Source organism: Salmo salar, chromosome ssa13 (assembly GCF_905237065.1).
Source record: "Salmo salar chromosome ssa13, Ssal_v3.1, whole genome shotgun sequence".
Lineage (NCBI taxonomy): Eukaryota > Metazoa > Chordata > Actinopteri > Salmoniformes > Salmonidae > Salmo > Salmo salar.
In genome coordinates, this window is record NC_059454.1 from 43,943,845 (window position 1) to 43,969,266 (window position 25,422).

General features: G+C 42.3%; 1 protein-coding gene and 1 long non-coding RNA gene across 2 annotated transcripts in view; both read left to right on the forward strand.

The window, feature by feature from the left end:
- The first annotated feature begins 474 nt into the window (after positions 1-474).
- Positions 475-13,431, forward strand: LOC106567003 (uncharacterized). Its single transcript, XR_001319988.1, has 3 exons — positions 475-744; positions 10,504-10,848; positions 13,373-13,431. It is a non-coding gene; the product is annotated as an uncharacterized lncRNA (long non-coding RNA).
- Positions 13,432-18,907: 5,476 nt separating this feature from the next.
- fignl2 (fidgetin like 2) overlaps positions 18,908-25,422 on the forward strand; it is a 35,706-nt gene continuing 29,191 nt past the window's right edge. The window contains exons 1-2 of the mRNA XM_014135760.2: positions 18,908-19,158; positions 22,830-22,989. Coding sequence (XP_013991235.1) covers positions 22,965-22,989 — 25 coding nt within the window. The 5' untranslated portion in view covers positions 18,908-19,158; positions 22,830-22,964. The remainder of the gene's footprint in view (positions 19,159-22,829; positions 22,990-25,422) is intronic.

Genomic DNA, 25,422 nt, shown 5'->3' on the forward strand with positions numbered 1-25,422 from the left:
CTATTCAGGAGTCATTATTCAGCCTGACACAGTGCTTTAGTTTGGCTTCATATCTCTATCTCCATTAAGCCAAACACTCCAAAGCAGGCCTCTGAGCGTTAACAGTAATGTGAGAGAGAAATGAAGTGTTTACCTGATTTGTTTAATATTAATATTAACAAGTATATGCTTAACAATAGCAACACATTTATATTCTACTGATGCTGTGTTTCTGTAAAGGGATGTTTCCACTCTAGCTCCCTGCAGCTGGTTTAGACGTATGGTCAAGCACTGTTAACAATTCTATCAGCAGAAAGGAACGTTATCACTTGTTTGTGCACTATGACCCGATACACATAGTGAAAAGAAGAAAACAAGGTAGCTTATGATGCCCTGATCTACCCGGGGAGGGGTGGAACCAGCCATGACTAAGCATTTTTAGTGTCACCTATATAAGACCCATGATTCCTCTGTAAGGTTGGGCTCTCAGTGCATCACCTATGGGTGGTTCGTAGACCAGCTCCATTATTGCAATTCTTAATCGATAATAAAGATTGATTGTTTGAAGAAATTACAAAGTCTCTCTCACTTTTCGCCCGGAATGTCGTGGAGGAGGATGGGATGCTGACCTTCATCTGCTGAACGCTCCTAAGGACCTGGGTAAACTGTGCACAGGAGTAACCCTCATTGGGTACTCAGGGCAGACTACACTCCAAGAGTGAGCAGATGAAACCTGCCTAAGATCCAAGAAGTACGCGTTGGCAGGTGTATACAGCATTCCGAACATAAACCAATCTCACCCTGTAGTCTTTCTTGAAAGCAATTCTTTCCGTGAGAAGCCAGTAGCTACTTGTGGGCCTTAGGTAACAAGACTAGTGTGGGAGGCTCTGAGAAGCACTCTCAATTAGGTGAGCCTGTTGGTTCTAGGCAACAAGACTAGTGTGGGAGGCTCTGAGGAGCACTCTCAATTAGGTGAGCCTGGTGACCGGGGAAACAACACTAGCGTGTAAAGTTCTGAGGAACATTCTCAACTTGGTGAGCCTGTGGAACTGATCTATAAGAGTTTAATAGAAATTAGGTTATGCCATGGGTTAGTATTGTAAGATGTAAATGTATGAGTTATGCTATCCCAGAAACTAACACTGAGAGAGAAATTAGAAAATATTCCTGCAAGTTATAAAAAAAATATTGTAGAAAACAACTAATTAATTAGTGTGTTTTGGGAATGTGATTTGAGAGAATTTGAAATTTGGATAAAAGATTTGCATTTGCATAATAAACTGATTGAAATTTGGAGAATATGTTTCTATATATAACAGTTATCTAGGGACTCCGCCCATCACTGCCCATCACAGTAATATCACGAGGTAAGTGTGGCGCATTATTCCGATGACCAGCCGGGAGAATCCGGGAAACCAAAGTCTTTGGGTTCTGGGGGTAGTGTGGTTGCAAGGCGTCTTTGTAGCAACGGCGAGTCGTTGCAAAGCACATGGAGTGGTGTTGACGTGAGTAGCTAAGACTTATAACGTTATATATGGATTCTGTGAAGATATGAAAAAAAATTGAAATTGTATATGGGTGTAATCGATTACTGGAGATTTGATGAAGTAATAATGGAAATAATAATAATATACAAACTTGCACACCTAAACGTAGACGTACGTAAGGGGTGAAAAAAGTATTCTGAGTTGTTCCCTTTATGGATAATTTGATAGTCATATAATGCTTTAACTGTATCTCAGTCTACAGCAGGGGTGGGCAATTCCAGTCCTCGGGGGCCTGATTGGTGTCACAGTTTTAACCCAGGCCCAGCTAACACACCTGACTCCAATAATCACCTAATCATGATCTTCAGTTTAGAATGCAATTTGATTAATCAGCTGTGTTTGCTAGGGATGGAGAAAAAGGGTGACACCAATCAGGCCCCCGAGGACTGGAGTTTCCCACCCCTGCTACAGGTTCTGGGAAATAGTCTCAGAAAAAGATTGCCGTATGTCCACTTTTAGTAAAAGTACAGGGACAGTGCCAGGCCAGTTAAAGTGAAAGTTATAATCAGAAAGAAACCTAGTCTCGAGATCTACTTTAGAAAGTAAACTCCCTCCAAAGTTTATATTTTCTCTTCTGAAATTGGCCGATGTATTTTATAAATTTGGCGCATTACATGTTATTCTTAAAATAATAGACATTTAATGAGTTTGAAGCAAATAATGAATATCCAACGGAGATTGGTTATAGTATATACACTAAATGCTGGAGTGGATTAAAACAAATTATTAAAGATTGGAGGGAGGCCTCCCTATTAACAGAAGTTATCATGTTTTGTTTTGTCTATAATTTAAAACTTTTTGTTCACCTGGTAAAGTCACGTTAGACGGAGAGATTGTAGAGAGAAACAAGTATTTGAGTGGAAAATAAATGTACTGGGTGATGGTGACTGAGAGAGCTTCTGAGTTAAAGTAAACAGATACAGTTGAAGTCGGGAAGTTTACATACATCTTAGCCAAATACATTTAAACTCAGTTTTTCACAATTCCTGACATTTAATCCTAGTAAAACAATTCCCTGTCTTAGGTCAGTTAGGATCACCACTTTATTTTAAGAATGTGAAATGTCAGAACAATAGTCGAGAGAATGATTTATTTCAGCTTTTATTTCTTTTATCACATTCCCAGTGGGTCAGAAGTTTACATACACTCAATTAGTATTTGGTAGTAATTGCTTTAAATTGTTTAACTTGGGTCAAATGTTTCAGGTAGCCTTCCACAAGCTTCCCACAATAAGTTGAACTTTGGCCCATTCCTCTTGACAGAGCTGGTGTAACTGAGTCAGGTTTGTAGGCCTCCTTGCTCGCAAACGCTTTTTCAGTCCTCCTCACAAATTTTCTATGGGCTTGAGGTCAGGGCTTTGTGATGGCCACTCCACTACCTTGACTTCGTTGTCCTTAAGCCATTTTGCCACAACTTTGGAAGTATGCTTGGGGTCATTGTCCATTTGGAAGACCCATTTGCGACCAAGTTTAACTTCCTGACTGATGTCTTGAGATGTTGCTTCAATATATCCACATAATTTTCTGTCCTCATGATGCCATCTATTTTGTGAAGTGCACCAGTCACTCCTGCAGCAAAGCACCCACACAACATGATGCTTCCACTCCCGTGCTACATGGTTGGGATGGTGTTCTTCGGCTTGCAAGCCTCCCTCTTTTTCCTCCAAACATAACGATGGTCATTATGGCCAAACAGTTCTATTTTTGTTTCATCAGACCAGAGGACATTTCTCGAAAAAGCACAATCTTTGTCCCCATGTGCAGTTGCAAAACGTAGTCTGGCTTTTTTATGGCGATTTTGGAGCAGTGGCTTCTTCCTTGCTGAGCGGCCTTTCAGGTTATGTCGATATAGGACTTGTTTTACTATGGATATAGATACTTTTGTACCTGTTTCCTCCAGCATCTTCACAAGGTCCTTTGCTGTTGTTCTGGAATTGATTTGCACTTTTTGCACCAAAGTACGTTCATCTCTAGGAGACCGCCTCCTTCCTGAGCGGTATGACGGCTGCGTGATCCCATGGTGTTTATACTTGCATACTATTGTTTGTACAGATGAACGTGGTACCTTCAGGCGTTTGGAAATTGCTCCCAAGGATGAACCAGACTTGTGGAGGTCTTGGCTGATTTCTTTTGATTTCCCCATGATGTCAAGCAAAGAGGCACTGAGTTTGAAGGTAGGCATTGAAATACATCCACAGGTATGCCTCCAATTGACTCAAATGATGTCAATTAGCCTATCAGAAGCTTCTAAAGCTATGACATCATTTTCTGGAATTTTCCAAGCTGTTTAAAGCCACAGTCAACTTAGTGTATGTAAACATCTGACCCATTGGAATTGTGATACAATTAATTATAAGTGAAATAATTAGTCTGTAAACAATTGTTGGAAAAATGACTTGTGTCATGCACAAAGTAGATGTCCTAACCGACATGCCACAACTATAGTTTGTCAAGACATTTGTGGAGTGGTTGAAAAATGAGTTTTAATGACTCCAACCTAAGTGTTTGTAAACTTCCGACTTCAACTGTATGTAGTTAGTGAAAGTAACAAAGAAAGTGGGAAAGAAAGGAAATGGGAAGTTAATTGGAAAGTAAAATGGAAAGTAAGAATTCAAATTTTGAACTGTTTGGACTGATTAAGATTTAGCAAAAATGTTATTTTCTCCCTTGGGAAAGGATGGAGTGTCCTTATCTCTCCCTTTGAAATGTTTCCTGAGGCTTTTGCCTTGGGAGAGCAGTTAGTGCAATTCTGTAGTTCTATTAAGTATAAAGGTACCCAGATCTGTCCGTAAAGGCCATTTATTTGTTTTTGTCCTATGTTTTACCACACACGCGCACACACACACACACACACACACACACACACACACACACACACACACACACACACACACACACACACACACACACACACACACACACACACACACACACACACACACACACACACACACACACACACACACACACACACACACACAACCCACCTGTTATGAATATTTCTTAATAGTGTTAATACGGTGTTTGATGTATTGTGTTGGGTATTTTCATTTGGTATTAGTGGGTTTTTCAAGGGTTAGAGAGGATGTACTTTAAGGGGAACACAAATTCAATTTCTGGAAGTTTTTATTTTCTGAGTTTTAATTGAACACAGGATTTTTTTTATAAGAGATATACTGAGAGAAAAAAACTATGTAAACCTGGTATACAAAATGCATGAAATGTTTGAAATGTTTTCAAATAATGAGTCTGAGTCGGAGGGAGAGAAAGGGGAGAGAAACACTCACTTCATGGGGTTGAATGACCTCTGACCTCGGTTCTGACTTTCTGGTGGGGCCTGATCACCCTCACTAGAGAGCCTAGACACATTGGGTGAGATGTGAAATGTAATATGTAAACATTGATGATTAGGAAGAAGTTTATCAACTCAGCAAAAAAAGAAACGTCCTCTCACTGTCAACTGCATTTATTTTCAGCAAACTTAACATGTGTAAATATTTGTATGAACATAACGAGATTCAACAATTGAGACATAAACTGAACAAGACACGGACACAAATGATCCATTGGTAGTTTGTTGTAACCAAGTATTGGTGCTAACCGTGTGTTATTGGATGCTAGCATGCTAGTTAGCTACTGCGTCATAGGATACAGTGCACTGGGTGGGTTTCACGGAAGAATACTGTACCAAGTTATCTAGCTGAATAAACTAAGTTTGAGCCTATTCCTGGAAACATTGAACCACTGTAGTTTACATCAATTCTAATTTCTAAAGAGCAGGTTGGAAAAGTTATATTGGCCACTCTAACCTGGTGGTTAGAGTGGCCAATACGCTTGACCTCATCTTTACTAGATGCTGTTCTTCTATTAATCTCACTGCAACTCCCCTCCAAGTCTCCGACCACTACCTTGTATCCTTTTCCCTCTCGCTCTCCTCCAACACTACTCACTCTGCCCCTACTCAGATGGTATTGCGCCGTCGCAACCTTCGGTCTCTCTCTCCTGCTACTCTCTCCTCTTCCATCCTATCATCTCTTCCCTCTGCTCAATTCTTCTCCAACCAATCTCCTGATTCTGCTTCCTCAACCCTCCTCTCCTCCCTTTCTGCATCCTTTGACTCTCTGTGTCCCCTATCCTCCCGGCCGGCTCGGTCCTCCCCTCCTGCTCCGTGGCTTGACGACTCCCTGCGGACCTGGCATCTTTTCACTCCCTCCTCTCTACATTTTCTTCCTCTGTTTCTGCTGCTAAAGCCACTTTCTACCACTCTAAATTCCAAGCATCTGCTTCTAACCCTAGGAAGCTCTTTGCCACCTTCTCCTCCCTCCTGAATCCTCCTAACCCTCCCCCCTCCTCCCTCTCTGCGGATGACTTCGTCAGCCATTTTGAAAAGAAAGTTGACGACATCCGATCCTCGTTTGTTATGTCAAATGACACCGCTGGTCCTGCTCACATTGCCCTACCCTATGCTTTGACCTCTTTCTCCCCTCTCTCTCCAGATGAAATCTTGCGACTTGTGACGGCCGGCCGCCCAACAACCTGCCCGCTTGACCCTATCCCCTCCTCTCTTCTCCAGACCATTTCCGGAGACCTTCTCCCCTACCTCACCTCACTCATCAACTCATCCTTGACCGCTGGTTACGTCCCTTCCGTCTTCAAGAGAGCGAGAGTTGCACCCCTTCTCAAAAAACCTACACTCGATCACTCCGATGTCAACATCTACAGACCAGTATCCCTTCTTTCTTTTCTCTCCAAAACTCTTGAGCGTGCCGTCCTTGGCCAGCTCTCTTGCTATCTCTCTCAGAATGACCTTCTTGATCCAAATCAGTCAGGTTTGAAGACTGGTCATTCAACTGAGACTGCTCTTCTCTGTGTCACGGAGGCAGCAGATAGGTCTAGAAGGATCCTAACTAACTCTCTCTCCTTGTCATCTCCCATCTGGATTACTGCAACTCGCTGCTGGCGGGGCTCCCTGCCTGTGCCATTAAACCCCTACAACTCATCCAGAATGCCGCAGTCCGTCTGGTGTTCAACCTTCCCAAGTTCTCTCATGTCACCCCGCTCCTCCGCACACTCCACTGGCTTCCAGTTGAAGCTTGCATCTGCTACAAGACCATGGTGCTTGCCTACGGAGCTGTGAGGGAAACGGCACCTCCGTACCTTCAGGCTCTGATCAGTCCCTACACCCAAAGAAGGGCACTGCATTCATCCACCTCTGGCCTGCTCGCCTCCCTACCTCTGCGGAAGCACAGTTCCCGCTCAGCCCAGTCAAAACTGTTTGCTGCTGTGGCACCCCAATGGTGGAACAAGCTCCCTCATGACGCCAGGACAGCGGAGTCAATCACCACCTTCCGGAGACACCTGAAACCCCACCTCTTTAAGGAATACCTGGGATAGGATAAAGTAATCCTTCTATCCCCCCCTACCCCCCCCCCCCCAAAAAAGATATAGATGTACTATTGTAAAGTGGTTGTTCCACTGGATATCATAAGGTGAATGCACCAATTTGTAAGTCGCTCTGGATAAGAGCATCTGCTAAAGGATGTAAATGTAATGTAAATGTAAGTTTCACAGACATGTGACTAACAGAAATTGAATAATGTGTCCCTGAACAAAGGGGGCGGGGGGGGGTTGGGGGGGTCGAAATCAAAAGTAACAGTCAGTATCTGGTGTGGCCACCAGCTGCATTAAGTACTGCAGTGCATCTCCTCCTTATGGACTGCACCAGATTTGCCAGTTCTTGCTGTGGGATGTTACCCCACTCTTCCACCAAGGCACCTGCAAGTTCTCGGACATTTCTGGGGGAAATGGCCCTAGCCCTCACTTTCCGATCCAACAGGTCCCAGACGTGCTCAATTGGATTGAGATCCGGGCTCTTCGCTGGCCATGGCAGAACACTGATATTCATGTCTTGCTGGAAATCACACAAAGAACAAGCAGTATGGCTGGTGGCATTGTCATGCTGGAGGGTCATGTCAGGATGAGCCTGCAGGAAGGGTACCACATGAGGGAGGAGGATGTCTTCCCTGAAATGAACAGTGTTGAGATTGCCTGCAATGACAACAAGCTCAGTCCGATGATTCTGTGACACACCGCCCCCAGACCATGACGGACCCTCCACCTCCAAATCGATCCGACTCCAGAGTACAGGCCTCAGTGTAACGCTCATTCCTTCGATGATAAATGTGAATCCGACCATCACCCTTGGTGAGACAAAACCGTGACTCGTCAGAAAAGAGCACTTTTTACCAGTCCTGTCTGGTCCAGCGACGGTGGGTTTGTGGTGACGTTGTTGCCGGTGATGTCTGGTGAGGACCTGCCTTACAACAGGCCTACAAGCCCTCAGTCCAGCCTCTTTCAGCCTATTGCGGACAGTCTGAGCACTGATGGAGGGATTGTGCGTTCCTGGTGTAACTTGAGCAGTTGTTGTTGCCATCCTGTACCTGTCCCGCAGGTGTGATGCTCGGATGTACTGATCCTGTGCAGGTGTTGTTACATGTGGTCTGCCACTGTCCGTCCTGTCTCCCTCTAGCGCTGTCTTAGGCGTCTCACAGTACAGACATTACAATTTATTGCCCTGACCATATCTGCAGTCCTCATGCCTCCTTGCAGCATGCCTAAGGCACGTTCAAGCAGATGAGCAGGGACCCTGGGCATCTTTCTTTTGGTGTTTTTCAGAATCAGTAAAAAATCCTATTTAGTGTCCTAAGTTTTCATAACTCTGACCTTAATTCCTTCCCGTCTGTAAGCTGTTAGTGTCTTAACGACCATTCCACAGGTGCATGTTCATTAATTGTTTATGGTTCATTGAACAAGCATGGGAAATAGTGTTTAAACCCTTTACAATGAAGATCTGTGAAGTTATTTGGATTTTTATGAATTATCTTTGAAAGACAGGGTCTTGAAAAAGGGACGTTTCTTTTTTTGCTGAGTTTATTTGATCAACAGTCCCCTGTCTTTAGTTTATTTTACTATTACCTTATGGGATACAATTATTTATTTATGGAGTTATTAACGATAGTAATTCTAATTTGATTTGTTATTTTTATTATTCTTATTTAACCTCTTACATCTAGACGTTCCGCTAGCGGAACACCTGCTCCAATATCCAATGATAGGCGTGGCATGAATTACAATTTCCTCAAAAATAGAAAAACTTCAATTTTTCAAACATATGACTATTTTACTGCATTTTAAAGACAAGACTCTCCTTTATCTAACCACACTGTCCGATTTCAAAAAGGCTTTACAGCGAAAGCAAAACATTAGATTATGTCAGCAGAGTACCCAGCCAGAAATAATCAGACACCCATTTTTCAAGCTAGCATATAATGTCACAAAAAACAAAACCACAGCTAAATGCAGCACTAACCTTTGATGATCTTCATCAGATGACAACCCTAGGACATTATGTTATACAATACATGCATGTTTTGTTCAATCAAGTTCATATTTATATCAAAAAACAGCTTTTTACATTAGCATGTGACGTTCAGAACTAGCATTCCCACCGAACACTTCCAGTGAATTTACTAAATTACTCACGATAAACGTGATTATGTTTCACAAAAAAAAAATGTTATGTTTCACAAAAAACATAACAATTATTTTAAGAATTATAGATACAGAACTCCTTTGTGCAATCGAGGTGTCCGATTTTAAAATAGCTTTTCGGTGAAAGCACATTTTGCAATATTCTGAGTACATAGCCCGGCATCACGGGCTAGCTATTTAGACACCCAGCAAGTTTAGCCTTCACCAAAGTCAGATTTACTATTAGAAAAGTTTGATTACCTTTGGTGTTCTTCATCAGAATGCACTCCCAGGACTGCTACTTCAATAACAAATGTTGGTTTGGTTCAAAATAATCCATAGTTATATCCAAATAGCGGCGTTTTGTTCGTGCGTTCAAGACACTATCCGAAGTGTAAATAAGGGTCACGCGCATGACGCATTTCGTGACAAAAAAATGTCTAAATATTCCATTACCACTGTTTAAAATCCATTTTTATGCCATTTTTCTCGTAAAAAAGCGATAATATTCCGACCGGGAGCGGTGGTTTTCGTTCAAAGATAAAACATGGAGTCCCATCGTGCACGCGCCTGAGTCTCACAGTACTGTGAGCAGCCACTATCCAAACGCGCTACTTTTTTTCAGCCAGAGCCTGCAAAGCCACGATTCAGCTTTTTGCCGCCTTCTGAGAGCCCATGGGAGCCGTAGGAAGTGTCACGTAACAGCAGAGATCCCCTGTAATGGATAGAGATAATCAAGAAGGCCAAGAAATTGTCAGACAGGGCACTTCCTGCATGGAATCTTCTCAGGTTTTGGCCTGCCAAATTAGTTCTGTTATACTCACAGACACCATTCAAACAGTTTTAGAAACTTTGGAGTGTTTTCTATCCAAAGCTAATAATTATATGCATATTATAGTTTCTGGGCAGGAGTAATAATCAGATTAAATCGGGTACGTTTTTTATCCGGCCGTGAAAATACTGCCCCCTAGCCATAACAGGTTAACCAGAAGTGTTGTTTTTTTTACACATTAATCACAATGTGAGTCATGTGTCAACAGGGGGGTTTACCAGTCCCCTGAGGCTTGTTGGTTAAATATGCAGATTGTTTTGTTCACTTGCCTGCCTGTAAAAGGAAGAAGTGTATCAAAGGATATATGCAGAAGTGTATTGCTGTTTGTTTTGTTTGTTCTGTTTCTGTATTTCTTTAATATAAATCTCACTAGATTGGGTCTGCTCGCCCTGTAACTCTGCAGTGAGGTTGTCGATATGATGGGGGAGTATAAGCCAATTAAAAAATAAATATGATTTCAACTATGTGTTGTTATTCTCTTTGGCATGTGTCTTAGAAATTTGTATTAAGAATATTGTTAAAGTAATAATTTGTCATATAGTAAATCATTTGTATGGATTTCTTGGATCAGAAATGTCCTAAACTAAACTGTTGTTCTGATCTGTCCTCTCTCAAGGTTATGCCGAAGGTGACCACAGATGGTATCTAGATGCATGAAAGGGAAAATTTGACTGTGAACAGTGTGAACCTAAATCCCCTCTAACCGGCTGAAGTAATGGCGAAAAATGGCATTCAGTATGGTCCTTTACCACCTATACCATGAGACCTGAGTCCGAGCCAGCAACCTGTACCCAGTATCCAGTCGATGCTATCAACTGCCTGTTCTCTCATGCCTTCTCTCTCAGGAGTGTGACAGGCGTCCACGTGGAGTGAGTCTGTTCCAAACGTCTCTCATGTTGCTGGTGTACTGGTTGGCAAATGGACAAGACACAATGGACTGTAAAGGACAGTGGCGGCTCAGGTGAGAGACATTATCAAGGCCCATTCACTTTGAACATGTGTAACGAACTGTAAAGCTATCTGAAGAAGAAAATTAAGAGACGCCAGAAGATTAAAACCTCTTACATCTAGATGTTCCGCTAGCGGAACACCGCTCCAATATCCAATGATAGGGCGTGGCGCAAATTACAAACTCCTCAAAAATCCCAAAACTTCAATTTTTCAAACATATGACTATTTTACACAATTTTAAAGACAAGACTCTCCTTTATCTAACCACATTGTCTGATTTCAAAAAGGCTTTACAACGAAAGCAAAACATTAGATTATGTCAGGAGAGTACCCAGCCAGAAATAATCACACACCCATTTTTCAAGCTAGCTTATAATGTCACAAAAACCAAAACCACAGCTAAATGCAGCACTAACCTTTGATGATCTTCATCAGATGACACTCCTAGGACATTATGTTATACAATACATGCATGTTTTGTTCAATCAAGTTCATATTTATATCAAAAACCAGCTTTTTACATTAGCATGTGACGTTCAGAACTAGCATACCCACCGAACACTTCCGGTGAATTTACTAAATTACTCATGATAAACGTTCACAAAAAACATAACAATTATTTTAAGAATTATAGATACAGAACTCCTTTATGCAATCGCTATGTCAGATTTTAAAATAGCTTTTCGGTGAAAGCACATTTTGCAATATTCTGAGTAGATAGCCCGGCCATCATGGCTAGCTATTTTGACACCCACCAAGTTTGGCACTCACCAAACTCAGATTTACTATAAGAAAAATTGGATTACCTTTGCTGTTCTTCGTCAGAATGCACTCCCAGGACTTCTACTTTACACCCAATGTTGTTTTGGTTCCAAATAATCCATAGTTATATCCAAATAGCGGCATTTTGTTCTTGCGTTCAAGACACTATCCGAAGGGTGAAGCGCCGGCGCAAATCGTGACAAAAAATGTCAAAATATTCCATTACCGTACTTCGAAGCATGTCAAACGCTGTTTAAAATCATTTTTCTCGTAAAATAGCGATAATATTCCGACCGGGAGACGTTGGACTCTTCACGTGCACGCGCGCACCCGTTTCATTGTTCTCAGATCGACCACTATCCAAATGCGCTACTGTTTTTCGCCCAGGGACTGCAGAGTCATCATTCCCCGTTCTGGCGCCTTCTGAGAGCCTATGGGAGCCTTAGAAAATGTCACGTTACAACAGAGATCCTCTGTTTTCGATAAAGAGGCTATAGAAGGCCAAGAAATGGTCAGAGAGGGCACTTCCTGTATAGAATCTTCTCAGGTTTTGGCCTGCCAAATGAGTTCTGTTATACTCACAGACACCATTCAAACAGTTTTAGAAACTTTAGGGTATTTTCTATCCAAATCAAGCAATTATACGCATATTATAGTTTCTGGGCAGGAGTAATAACCAGATTAAATCGGGTACGTTTTTTATCCGGCCGTGAAAATACTGCCCCCTATCCTAAACAGGTTAAGAGACGCCTTTCCGGCTACCCGGATAAAGCACTAAATTAACTTCAGTTAGTGCTAAATACGGCTGCTAGAATCCTGACTAGAACCAAAAAATGTGATCATATTACTCCAGTGCTAGCCTCCCTACACTGGCTTCCTGTTAAGGCAAGGGCTGATTTCAAGGTTTTACTGCTAACATACAAAGCATTACATGGGCTTGCTCCTACCTATCTTTCCGATTTGGTCCTGCCGTACATACCTACACGTACGCTACGGTCACAAGACGCGGGCCTCCTAATTGTTCCTAGAATTTCTAAGCAAACAGCTGGAGGCAGGGCTTTCTCCTATAGAGCTCCATTTTTATGGAATAGTCTGCCTACCCATGTGAGAGACGCAGACTCAGTCTCAACCTTTAAGTCTTTACTGAAGACACATCTCTTCAGTAGGTCCTATGATTAAGTGTAGTCTGGCCCAGGGGTGTGAAGGTGAACGGAAAGGCTGGAGCAACGAACCGCCCTTGCTGTCTCTGCCTGGCCGGTTTCCCCTCCTTCCACTGGGATTCTCTGCCTCTACCCCTATTACGGGGGCTGAGTCACTGGCTTACTGGTGTTCTTCCATGCCGTCCCTGGGAGGGGTGCGTCACTTGAGTGGGTTGAGTCACTGACGTGGTCTTCCTGTCTGGGTTGGTGCCCCCCCTTGGGCTGTGCTGTGGCGGAGATCTTTGTGGGCTATACTCGGCCTTGTCCCGGGATGGTATGTTGGTGGTTGGAGATATCCCTCTAGTGGTGTGGAGGCTGTGCTTTGGCAAAGTGGGTGGGGTTATATCCTACCTGTTTGGCCCTGTCCGGGGGTTTCATCAGATGGGGCCACAGTGTCTCCTGACCCCTCCTGTCTCAGCCTCCAGTATTTATGCTGCAGTAGTTTACGTGTCGGGGGGCTAGGGTCAGTCTGTCACATCTGGAGTATTTCTCTTGTCTTTTCCGTTGTCCTGTGTGAATTTAAATATACTCTCTCTAATTCTCTCTTTCTTTTTCTTTCTTTCTCTCTCTCAGAGGACCTGAGCCCTAGGACCATGCCTCAGGACTACCTGGCTTGATGACTCCTTGCTGTCCCCAGTTCACCTGGCCGTGCTGCTGCTCCAGTTCCAACTGTTCTGCCTGCAGCTATGGAACCCTGACCTGTTTACCGGACGTGCTACCTGTCCCAGACCTGCTGGAACCCTGACCTATTCACCGGACGTGCTACCTGTCCCAGACCTGCTGTTTTCAACTCTCTAGAGACAGCAGGAGCGGTAGAGATACTCTCAAAGATCGGCTAGGAAAAAGCCAACTGACACTTACTCTTGTGTTACTGACTTGTTGCACCCTCGACAACTACTATGAATATTCTTATTTGACAATGCTGGTCATTTATGAACATTTGAACATCTAGCCCATGTGCTGTTATAATCTCCACCCGGCACAGCCAGAAGAGGACTGGCCACCCCTCATAGCCTGGTTCCTCTCTAGGTTTCTTCCTAGGTTTTGGCCTTTCTAGGGAGTTTTTCCTAGCCACCGTGCTTCTACACCTGCATTGCTTGCTGTTTGGGGTTTTAGGATGGGTTTCTGTACAGCACTTTGAGATATCAGCTGATGTAAGAAGGGCTATATAAATACATTTGATATGATTTGATTATGATTGAATGCCGGAGGGGTTGCGGGGGGTTGATCAACTGTGCCTGTATTGGGGTATCAAGTTGATTGTAGAGGTCTACACACTGTGAAATGTATAGTAATGTAGACTAAGAATGCAATGAGATACTGATCTGTAATTATCACCGTGATAAGAAAGTTAATGCCAGAATGATGGATAATTATACTGTATGTTAATGTGAATGTACATTCTGCTAGTGCCGATGTGTGCTAAGTTAAGGGTTTTAACTTTGAGTGATAGAACCAATGTGAATCACTGAGCAATGTCATTCTAAATTTGGGTTGGATAATTAATTGGGTTTTAATTATGATTTGGAAACTGAATGATTTCCCTGAACTATTCCTGACTACATCTCTGATGATGAGGACCCCAATCCTGAGCATAAGGACCCAGATGTAGAGCTCATGTTCCACACTGTGTGTACAAAGTGCCCAAAGAGGGGTCTCTGTCACTGGTGTAGGAAGGGTTCTAAACGTGATGGACATTTCCATCACGCTGACCCCTACAACTGCGCTCATTGTCAGCGGGATGATTGTCCCATATGCTGTAATGAAGATTGTGTGTGATGTTCATTTAATGGGTTTTATTATTTTCCAGATTGACTGTGATTTGATAAAGAAGGTATTAAACTCAGCAACCCAAAGGAAGGTTGTTTACCATGGATGAAATGTCAGGCACCAGAAGGATGTATTTTGTTTGTTTAATTAAGGCTATTGGTCCCGCTAGCGGGACAACTTCCGGTGAAACTGGAGGGCGCGCAAATCAAATAAATAATCATTAATATTATGCATTTTAAACATTTATGTACATGTAAGAGTCTTATATCGGCTGAAAGCTTAAATTATTGTTAATCTAACTGCACTGTCCAAGTTACAGTAGCTATTACAGCGAAAACATGCCATGCGATTGTTTGAGGACGGTGCCCCACAACAAAATATTTTTCCACAGGTTTCATACATTCACAAATAAAGATGAAATATTCACTTACTTTTTGAAAGTCTTTTCTGATTTGTCATCCAAAGGGTCCCAGCTATAATATGTAGTGTCGTTTTGTTAGATAAAATCCTTCTTTATATCCCCAAAAGTCAGTTTAGTTGGTGCCATCGATTTGAGTAATCCACTCGTTCAACATGCAGAGAAAGCGAATCCAAAAATCTACCCCAAAACTTTGTTTCCACGAGTCAAAATCCATTTTGATTTACTCCTCAGATACCCTAAAATGTAATCAAACTATAATATTTCTTACGGAGAGAAGTATGTTCAATAGGAAACCGATTTTAACAGGTGCGTAATGTCTTCATGGTGCATGCAAACATGAATTTCCAAGACTGTGTCCTTCTACTAAAACTGATATTTCTTATTCGTTTTTGAAGTTACAAGCCTGAAACCTTGAACATAGACTGCTGACACCCTGTGGAAGCCATAGGAATTGCATCCAGGGAGCTAATTTTCAATATGACCCTTCTCTTAAATTTCTAAGAGGATGGTCTCTCAAAAAGAAATCTGGTTGTTTTTTCTTTGGGATTTTCTCCTACCATATCTATTGATTTATATTCTCCTACATTATTTTAACATTTCTACAAACTTCAAAGTGTTTTCTTTCCAATGGTACCAATCATATGCATATCCTGGCTTCAGGGCCTGAGATACAGGCAGTTTACTTTGGGCAAGTCATTCAGACAGAAAGTGGAGAAAAAAGGGACCTAGCCATAAGAAGTTAAAATATATTTTGTAATGCTTGTACCCTTAAATTTGTATGAAAGTATGAAACTGAGTTTCTTGAGAGGGGAATGTGTGAGAAAAATTATGTATTTACCTGATTTGTTTAATATTAATAGTTAACCATTATATGCTTAACAATAGTAAGACATTTCTGTTCTACCAATGCTGTGTTTCTGTAAACAGATGTTTCCACTCTAGCTCCCTGCAGCTGGTTTAGACGTATGGTCAAGGACATAGGGCGGCTTGTGACAGAGATAAACTTGAGGAACAATATCGACATGTATTGTTACAAAGTCATCTTCTGTCTCTGAGTAACTTGGCCACACGGCACATAAGACAAAGAGCCTCTGAGAGTGACCACAGTTCTTCGGTCCATCCTGTTCTTTTCGTAATCTTTCAATGGTACAGCTGTGGAGATATGAGGTGAACAGAGGCTGGCTTGAGCACTGTTAGCAATTCTATCAGCAGAAAGGAGCGTTGTCACTTGTTTGTGCACTGACCCAATACACATAGCCACAAGAAGAAAACAAGGTAGCTTATGATGCACTGATCTACCCGGGGAGGGGTGGAACCAGCCATGACTAATCATTTTTAGTGTCACCTATGTAAGACCCATGATTCCTCTGTAAGGTTGGGCTCTCAGTGAATCACCTACGGGTGGTTCGTTGACCAGCTCCATTATTGCAATTAATTGATAATTCTTAATTAAATCTTAACTGATAATAAATATTGATTGTTTGAAGAAATTACAAAGTCTCTCTCACTTGATTCGAATTTTACACGACAGTAACAGTAAGTTAACCCTGCCCTTTCATAATGTCTTGAATTTTAAGCAGCGCTTTCCGACTCTGGGGACTTCAGAGCAGTCTCATACTATTGTGTTACGTGCTGACTTGTGAGGTGAGGACTTTTTGGGACTGTCATCTGTCAAACTCCCTTTTTCAAACCACACACCGGCTTGTCTGCACTGGAGTCTCTCTCTCTCCATCTCTCATCTCTCTCTCTCTTGTCTCTGTTGTGAAGTAGCCTATAGCCCTCCTTTGTGCCCCAGTAGTGCTGGGCTCAGCATGCTGCCTGTGTCCAGAATGCAGCCTCAGCACTGTGAAGGCAATAGAATGGAAGGATAGAGGAGTGTATAGAGTGATAGAAGAGGAGAGCGATAGAGAGAGAGAGGGGGGATAGAGTGATAGAGGAGGAGAGTAGAGAGGCAATGCTCTGTTTTCAACATCCTCACCAATCCACCAAACCACAACTTTTAGCCCTATAGAGGTGGAATCAGCTTAGCCAACAGAAGAACAGTTATGTTCCAATATCCACACTGGCATACCACTTAGAATACATTGCTTCATACTAAATGGTATGCTATGGACATTTGAATGTGTTGTCTGCCTAATGTTATGGTACAGCTTTGGTAAGTAGGTTGTTTTGTGAGGTTACTTTGTTTCAAACAGAAAATTAATTGTGACTTTCTTGGCCTACATTCCAATTTGAGCTGTGCTAACTGACTACTCCAGCCGCTCTCAATAGAAGTCAGGTCACGTCTTTGAAGGAGAAGCCTACTTTTAACCGGCTGTAAGGTTCATGTTGGGAGTCAAACACAAATGGGCCTGTATAAATGAGGCCAGGGGGACCAATGTCATGTGATGAACACACAATGTCACAATGTCATGTGATGAACACACAATATCACCATGTCATGTGATGAATGCCATTTCACTATAACACAGTACTGTCAAGTACTGTCCATGTTAAAGGCATGATGAAGCATATGAGATTACTGTATCCCCTTCTATCACACTATATGTTTGTTTGTGTAGGTATGCATGGTGTGTGCATCGTTGTGTGTCAGTGTGTGTGTCGGGGTCAGTGTGTGTGTCGGTGTCTGTGTCGGTATGCCGGTGTCAGTGTCGGTGTGTTGTGTGGTAAGGCAAGGCTTAAGGCGGGAGATACATTGTGCAGTAACGTGGTGTGGATGGATGTATGTGTTTGAGAGGAGAGGAGTTCAGTCTCTGTGTGTAACAGGAGGAGTCCTGCTGTCCGTGTGGCCCTTGGTGTGACTAAAAACAGACACACAGCTGGTGCTCTAAGAGAGAGAGGGAGAGGGGGAGAGACAGAGAGAGGAGGAAGAGAGGGAAAGGAGAGAGCGAGGAGAGAAAGGGAGAGTGGTAGAGCAGTAGAGAGAGAGAGAGAGAGAGAGAGAGAGAGAGAGAGAGAGAGAATACCAGTGTGCTGGCGTTTCTTGTACTTCACTGCCAGTAAGAGCAGCAATAAACTGGGACAGCATCACCTGACCAGTGACCATGGGGATGGAGCCCAGAACACAGGAACAGCTTACGTCATCAACATCACATCCATCTAACATTCTGTCCGTTATGTCCTCTACATATAGCGACAACTGTTGAGCTTAGTTGGAATATAGTGTGGGTACTTCAGTAAAACAAATTTGTAAATTCGCATTTGAAGAGATTTGTGATTTGTCTTGCTTGGTAAATCCGACTGCTTTCTTCGCAAAGGAGATTTGTCAGTCAATTACATGAAATGTCATACCTGTGGAATAAGTAAAGAAAATAGTGTTTCCACCTAAATCTGTAAGAATTTTTCCCCTTGCCCCCTCAACCCCTATCCATACCCTCTTACACCCTACAGTTGGAAAAAAAGGGTTCCAAAGGGGTTCTTCGACTGTCCCCATAGGAGAACCCGTTAAGATTCCAGGGAGAACCCTTTTTTGTTCCAAACCCAAAAAGATTCTACTTGGAATCAAAAGGGTTCTACCCAGAACCAAAAGGGTTCTACCTGGAACCAAAAGGGGTTATTCAAAGGGTTCTCCTATGGGGACAGCCAAAGAACCCTTTTAGGTTCTAGATAGCACCTTTTTTTCTAAGAGTGTACCCCTAGCTAATACTCCTGGGGCCAAACTCAATCTGGTCATTTCCCTCCAACCCTCATTCCTCTCCTCTTCTCTTCTTCTATATCCTTCACTCTCTCACTCTCATTCTCTATATGGGATAAGGCTATAGAATACAAGCCCTCTCTCTCAAGCATGATTGGTCAACTCCCCTTTCCCCTCTGCCCCCTCTCATTCTCTCTCGCCCTGCTTAAATACTTGTAACATAAAGAGAGAGAGGGAGGGAGGGAGGGAGGGAGGGAGGGAGGGAGGGGAGAGGGGGATGGGAGCGATGGGGGAGGGGAATTGTGTGTGTGCACTCTGTTGTCACTGGCATAGAGAGAGAGAGAGAGAGAGAGGGAGAGAGCGAGACAGAGAGAAAGAAAGAGTGAGAGCGAGAGCGAGAGAGAGAGAGTTGAGTTGAGTTGTGGAAAAAAAGCCTAGCAGTGAACACACGCTCTGCTCCCTGCTCTCTGCTCCACAGGATTATCTAACTGCTGATTAAGATCTGCTAGAAAGAGTACATGCTGGCATGAACAGGTAAGAACAGCTTCTCTCTCCTCCGTCTCAGTGTGTTGTAGTGTTGTGACTGCACTGTGTTGTGTTTATACTGTAGTGGGGTAGGTGGCGGCTGCTGTCTGTGTGTTTGACTTGGCCCTATCTCTAGAGTTGTAAATGAGTGAAGTGAAGGAAGTGTTGACTTGTCTTTGGCCACTGGCCACTATGTACATCCCCCAACCTCAACACCTCCTGTTCTTCTGTCCGTCTGTTTAGCCCCTGTGTGTTTCTCTGCCCTCTCTCTTACCTCTCTATATCTCTTTCTATAATTCTTTGTCATTGCCTGCACTGTTTATAGAATTGAATTCTGTTTATATAACTGTGCAAAGCAATTGTCTGCTTTTAGAAATTAAAATCTAAATGAATAAATCTGAATGAATAAAGCTAATTTAGAGATGCGTCTGTCAGGAGAAGTGAAATCAGTTCAATCCACTTAAGGCAGAACTCTTGTGTAGCCTGTAGGTTAGGGATAGTTGTGCCATATTGTGGTTATTGCATAATATTCACTTCCATATGATTGGATGGTAATTCTTGTACTGCTGTACATAGAGTTTCATGCTCTTCATTGCATTCATGAAACATGCTGAAATCCACATTTGTACAGATTTTGGATATTCATGGAATGTTGTATTTTTAAGTTGTTAAAAAAATTGGTTTAGCATGTTTTTATTTGGTCATGACTGTAATAGAAAATTGCATATGTTAATTCTGACTGTCAACAGACATTTTTCTATATTTAGCCTAGTATCTTCTAGCTGCTTTGAAATAGCCTGTGGAATGTGTGCATTAGGTTTTGAGATCCAAGTCCTTCAGCTATGTGCAATGTTTGAGACCTGACATAGTATGTTTGGCGTGATTATGTACAGCGCCTTCAGAAAGTATTCACAATCCTTGACTTTTTCACATTTTGTTGTGTTACAAAGTGGGATTGAATTGTAATTTTTGTTCCGCTATCCACACAAAATACTCTGTAATGTAAAAGTGGAAGAAAAATGTGAACATTTATTAAAGAAATTATGAAAAATAAACCACTAATATATCTTGATTAGATGAGTATTCACCCCCCTGAGACAATACATGTTTGAAACACCTTTGGCATCGATTACAGCTGTAATTTTGGGCAAGTCTCTAAGAGTTTTGCACCCTGGATTGTACAATAGTTGCCCATTATTCTTTTTAAAATTCTTCAAGCTCTGTCAAGTTGGTTGTTGATCATAGAGTACCATAGTATGAGTCAAAATACCAGTAAAACCTAGTGGTCAAACAAGGAAATGGTTCCAATAGTTTTTCCACCATTCATTTTTCCCATAGGGAATTAAAGAAACACTTAAAATAAGGGCTGTGTTTCGTGTAGGCTTAACATGGCGTGACGTTTTGATAACAGTGTAAATCACTCTAGGACAAGATTACTTTTATCAATACGTTCGCCTGTATTTACCCCCAAAAATGAAACAATAATTAGCCGCTAATGTGGCTGTCATAAAGAACTACAAACGCCATGATGATCTGGGCAAGACTGCCGAATCGAGGCAAAGGTAAGAATCTCTGGATTACTATCTAATGTTAGCTAAATGTAGTAATTCATAAATTGGCAATTCTGAGAACTGTCCTTGTGCAAGTTTTAAATTACCTGTTAGTAAAGGTGTCAGCTAGAGATGACATGCAGGAGCTTGCAGGGATTTGTAGTCTTGCTTGATGTCTACTTTGATGCTAATTAGCATTTTAGAATCTGAGAGTAAATAGAGCCTAATATATTGATAAAAGTCACCTTGTCCGAGAGAGATTTACAAGCCTATCAAAATGTCACACCAGGGTAAGTCTACAAGAAACACAACCCTTATTTTAAGTGTTTCTAAAATTCCATATGGGAAAAATGAATGGTGGAAAAACGATTGGAACCATTTCCCTGTTTGACCACTAGGTTTTATGGGTATTATGGCACCTCCAGTGTGGGGCTCTATTGCTAGACAGCCTTACCCTAGATATTCATGCCGATTTAAGTCAAAACTGTAACTAGGCCACTCAGGAACATTCAATGTCATCTTGGTAATCAGCTCCAGCGTAGATTTGGCCTTGTGTTTTAGGTCACAACCATTCAACTCTGTAACTGTTATAAAATCACCAATGGCCTCATGGTAAAATCCCTGAGCAGTTTCCTTCCTCTCCGGCAACTGAGTTAGGAAGGATGCCTGCATCTTTGCAGTGACTGGGTGTATTGATTGATCCTCCACAGCATAATTAATAATGGCACCATCCTCAAAGGGTTATTCAGTGTCTGCTTTTTCAATTCTTACACATCTACCAATGAGTGTTCTTCTTTGTGAGGCATTGGAAAACCTCCCTGGTCTTTGTGGTTGAATCTGTCCTTGAAGTTAACTACTCGATTGTGTGTGGGGGGTACAGAGATGGGTAGTCATTCAAAAATCATGTTAACCACTATTAATGAACACAGAATAACCACTCCTGAACTTATTTAGGCTTGCCATAACAATGGGGTTGAATACTTATTGACTAAAGACATTTCAGTTTTTTTTTTAAATATCAATTTCCAAAAATAATTACAAACAAAATTCCTCTTTGACATTATGGGGTATTGTGTGTAGATTAGTGACACCAAATCTACATTTAATCCATTTTAAATTCAGGCTGTAACACAACAAAAAGTGGAAAAAGTAAAGCGGTGTGAATACTTTATAAGGGCACTGTATTATCTGTTTAATTCTCTGTGACCTGATATTGTCCCGGGGCTGTTAGAGAAGCTAAAGTCATATTGGAACAATAAAGATAGAAATTACAGGACTAAAATACAATTCTTCTGGTTACATTAATTCCCTAGAAATGCTTTACATGTATTATCTCCAACCTTCAAAAATGAAATATTTGTTTTATTTGTCCTTGGAAACTAAAGAAAAGCAACAAATTAAAATGTTTTTCTTCAAATGTTTTATGTGTTTCATACATTTGGGGGGATTGTATTTTTGAGTGCTCTTAGAACATAGCAGCATTGTGAGTTGTCTTTTGTTTTGTATCAAAAGTATATCTAAAATCAAAGTCAAAGTCAGTTAAAATCGAACACGTGCTGTCAGTCAAACGTTGTTATCGGAACCATTTGGACTAATTCTACTGCCATAAATGTGTTTAGGCTCATTAGAATGCAATCTTTATAGCCCTAGCTAACCTACAGAGCAACAGAGCAGTTGTGTGCATCTCAGCCTCAACCGGTCTCAGTTAATGCACAGAGAGGAGTGGTATTCTGGGTCTTTCTGTGAGGCAGTCAGATTAAGAAATCCCTCATTAAAGCTATGGCCACAGCCTCACAATCAGCGTAATGCTCTGTTTCCCTTCCTGCCTGTCTCTGTCTAATGAATACCTTGTGTGTGTGTGTGTGTGTGTGTGTGTGTGTGTGTGTGTGTGTGTGTGTGTGTGTGTGTGTGTGTGTGTGTGTGCGTGCGTGCGTGCGTGCGTGCGTGCGTGCGTGCGTGCGTGCGTGCGTGCGTGTGCTTGTGAAGGAATTTGTCAACTTTTGTTGTGTGTTCAGATTTTGAATTGGTCTCGTTCTTGCTTGCATACATTTGTGTATGCGTGTGCATGTTCGTACAGAGACATTGTGCAGCTGTAATTGGCCTGTAACTGTCTTTCCTCTCCTTCTCCAGGGCTGGGTGTAGTAGTGTCAGTACCAGCAGCAAACCCCAGTGATGGACTACAGGCGGTCAGACGCTAACCTCAACCTGGCTCCTGCTATTCTCTCACAGTCCCACTCCCCTCCTAACTGAGACCAGCTCCGCAGAATGCTGAGTCCTATTGTCCCCTATAGTAAGTACCCTACACTTATCCCCTATATTGTAGGAAGTACACTGCTTTTCGTGATACATATCTGTAGTAAGTACACTACATTCCCACCTGAGCAGATTTTGAATTCTCAGGTGTTCTCAGACAATCTAGGTGTAGTGTTCACTCTGTACAGTAATTGTAAACAGAAGAGGAATCCACTGTACTGTACTGTAGCTAGTTATGAAAGGGTTTGAGTTTGTTGGCTCCAGCAGCTGCCTGTAGCTTCTAGTGCACTCTGAATGCACTCAGTGTTACTTTCCTGGCCACGGTCGGACATTGGCCCCGTCTTAACGTTCCATCACAAGGAGGAAAATAAGGAAAGGAAAGAGGAAGAGAGAGAAGAGGTTGGAGTGGGGATGGCTTGAGCAGCAGAAACCCTGTGGTTCTGACAGTGTCATTTCACAAACCTCAGTCAGTCCTCCTCTGGTTCAGAGTTTAGGCTACCACAGTGGTCACTGCTGCCTCCCCCTCTCCCTCTCTCTCTTCCCCTCCCTCTCTTTCCCTTTAACGCTGACCTGATGACTGACGTGTACATTTGGCAGGAGGTTAGGAAAGTGCAGCTCAGTTTCCACCTCATTTTGTTGGCAGTGGGCACATAACCTGTCTTCTCTCGAGAGCCAGGTCTGCCTACAGCGGCCTCTCTCAATAGCAAAGCTATGCTCACTGAGTATGTACATAGTCAAAGCTTTCCTAAATCTCTCCCTCTCTACCTCTCTGTTTCTCTCCCTCTCTCTTTCTCTCTCTCTCTCGCTGCCTCTGCTCTCTCACTCTCTGCTTCCCTTCCCCTTTACATCTCTGCCTCTCAATTCAAATGGCTTTATTGGCATGGGAAACATATGTTTACAAAGCAAGTGAAATAGATAAACAATAGTGAAATAAACAATAAAAAATGAACAGTAAACATTACGCTCATAAAAGTGTCAAAGGAATAGAGACATTTCAAATGTCATATTATGGCCATGTACAGTGTTATAACGATGTGCAAATAGTCTCTCTCTCTTTCTCTTCCTCTCTGCCTCTCCTCCTCTCTACCGCTCTCCCTCTCTCTCTCTCTCTCTCTACCCTTCCACCTCTCTGCCTCTCTGTCTCTCCACAAAAGCATTGTTTGGCTGCCAGCATGGGGCTGCTGCTTCTCTCTGCATTTCAAGAGCTCCTTTTCTCCCTGCTCTTTAACTCGATTCAAAGGAGCTTTATTGGCATGACAGTTACAAGAAAAGAGGTCGAAATCGAACAAAATGGCCAATTTAAAAAGTATTACTTCATAATAGCTTGGAATAAATCCTTTTTCTAGCAATCTGGAGTATGTTGAGGAGCGGTAGTATTTATTGTGGTGTTTGTGGGAGTGTGCTGGTAGGAATTTAACCTGGACAAACTTTGCAATTAGAGAAACTAAAGTATTTGTTGTGAAATTCAGATTCTTGTTCTTTCTTTAAATGTAATTGTCTGCTAGCTATTTAACAGAATGTGACTGGCAGAAAGGGTGTTGTATGTGTAGGATGAGGGTTGCAGTGGGTATCTAAGATAGAGGGGAGTGAGGCCTAAGAAGGTTTTATAAATAAGCATCAACCAGTGGGTCTTGCGCTGGGTATACAGAGATGGCCAGTTTACAGAGGAGTATAGAGTGCAGTGTTGTGTCCTATAAGGAAAATTGGTGGCAAATCTGATGGCCGAATGGTAAAGAACGTCTAGCTGCTCAAGAGGCACCCTTACCTGCCGATCTATATATTACGTCTCCGAAATCTAGCATGGGTAGGATGGTCATCTGAATCAAGGTTAGTTTGGCAGCTGGGGTGAAAGAGGAGCGATTACGATAGAGGAAGTCTAGATTTAACTTAGCCTGCAGCTTGGATATGTGCTGAGAGAAGGACAGTGTACCATCTAGCCATACTTCCAAGTACTTGTATGAGGTGACTACCTCAAGCTTTAAACCCTCAGAGATAGTAATCACACCAGTGGGGAGAGGGGCATTTTTCTTACCAAACCATATGACTTTTGTTTGGAGGTGTTCAGAACAGGGTTAAGGGCAGAGAAAGCTTGTTGGACACTAAGAATGCTTTGTTGTAAAGCGTTTAACACAAAATCTTGGGAGGGACCAGCTGAGTATAAGACTATCATCTGCATATAAATGGATAAGAGAGCTTCCTACTGCCCGAGCTATGTTGTTGATGTAAATTGAGAAGAGCGTGGGGTCTAGGATCGAGCCTTGGGGTACTCCCTTGGTAACAGACAGTGGCTGAGACAGCAGATGTCCTGACGTTACCAGAAGTCAGAAATGTTGCCAGATCACTAATAAAGGTCTGACCTTATTGTTATATGAAAAAAATTTTTTTGCAGTTGCTGCCCCTAACTGACTTAATAGAATATCTTATGTATAATCTTATTTTATGACATGTGGTAATTCAGTTGGTAGATCAT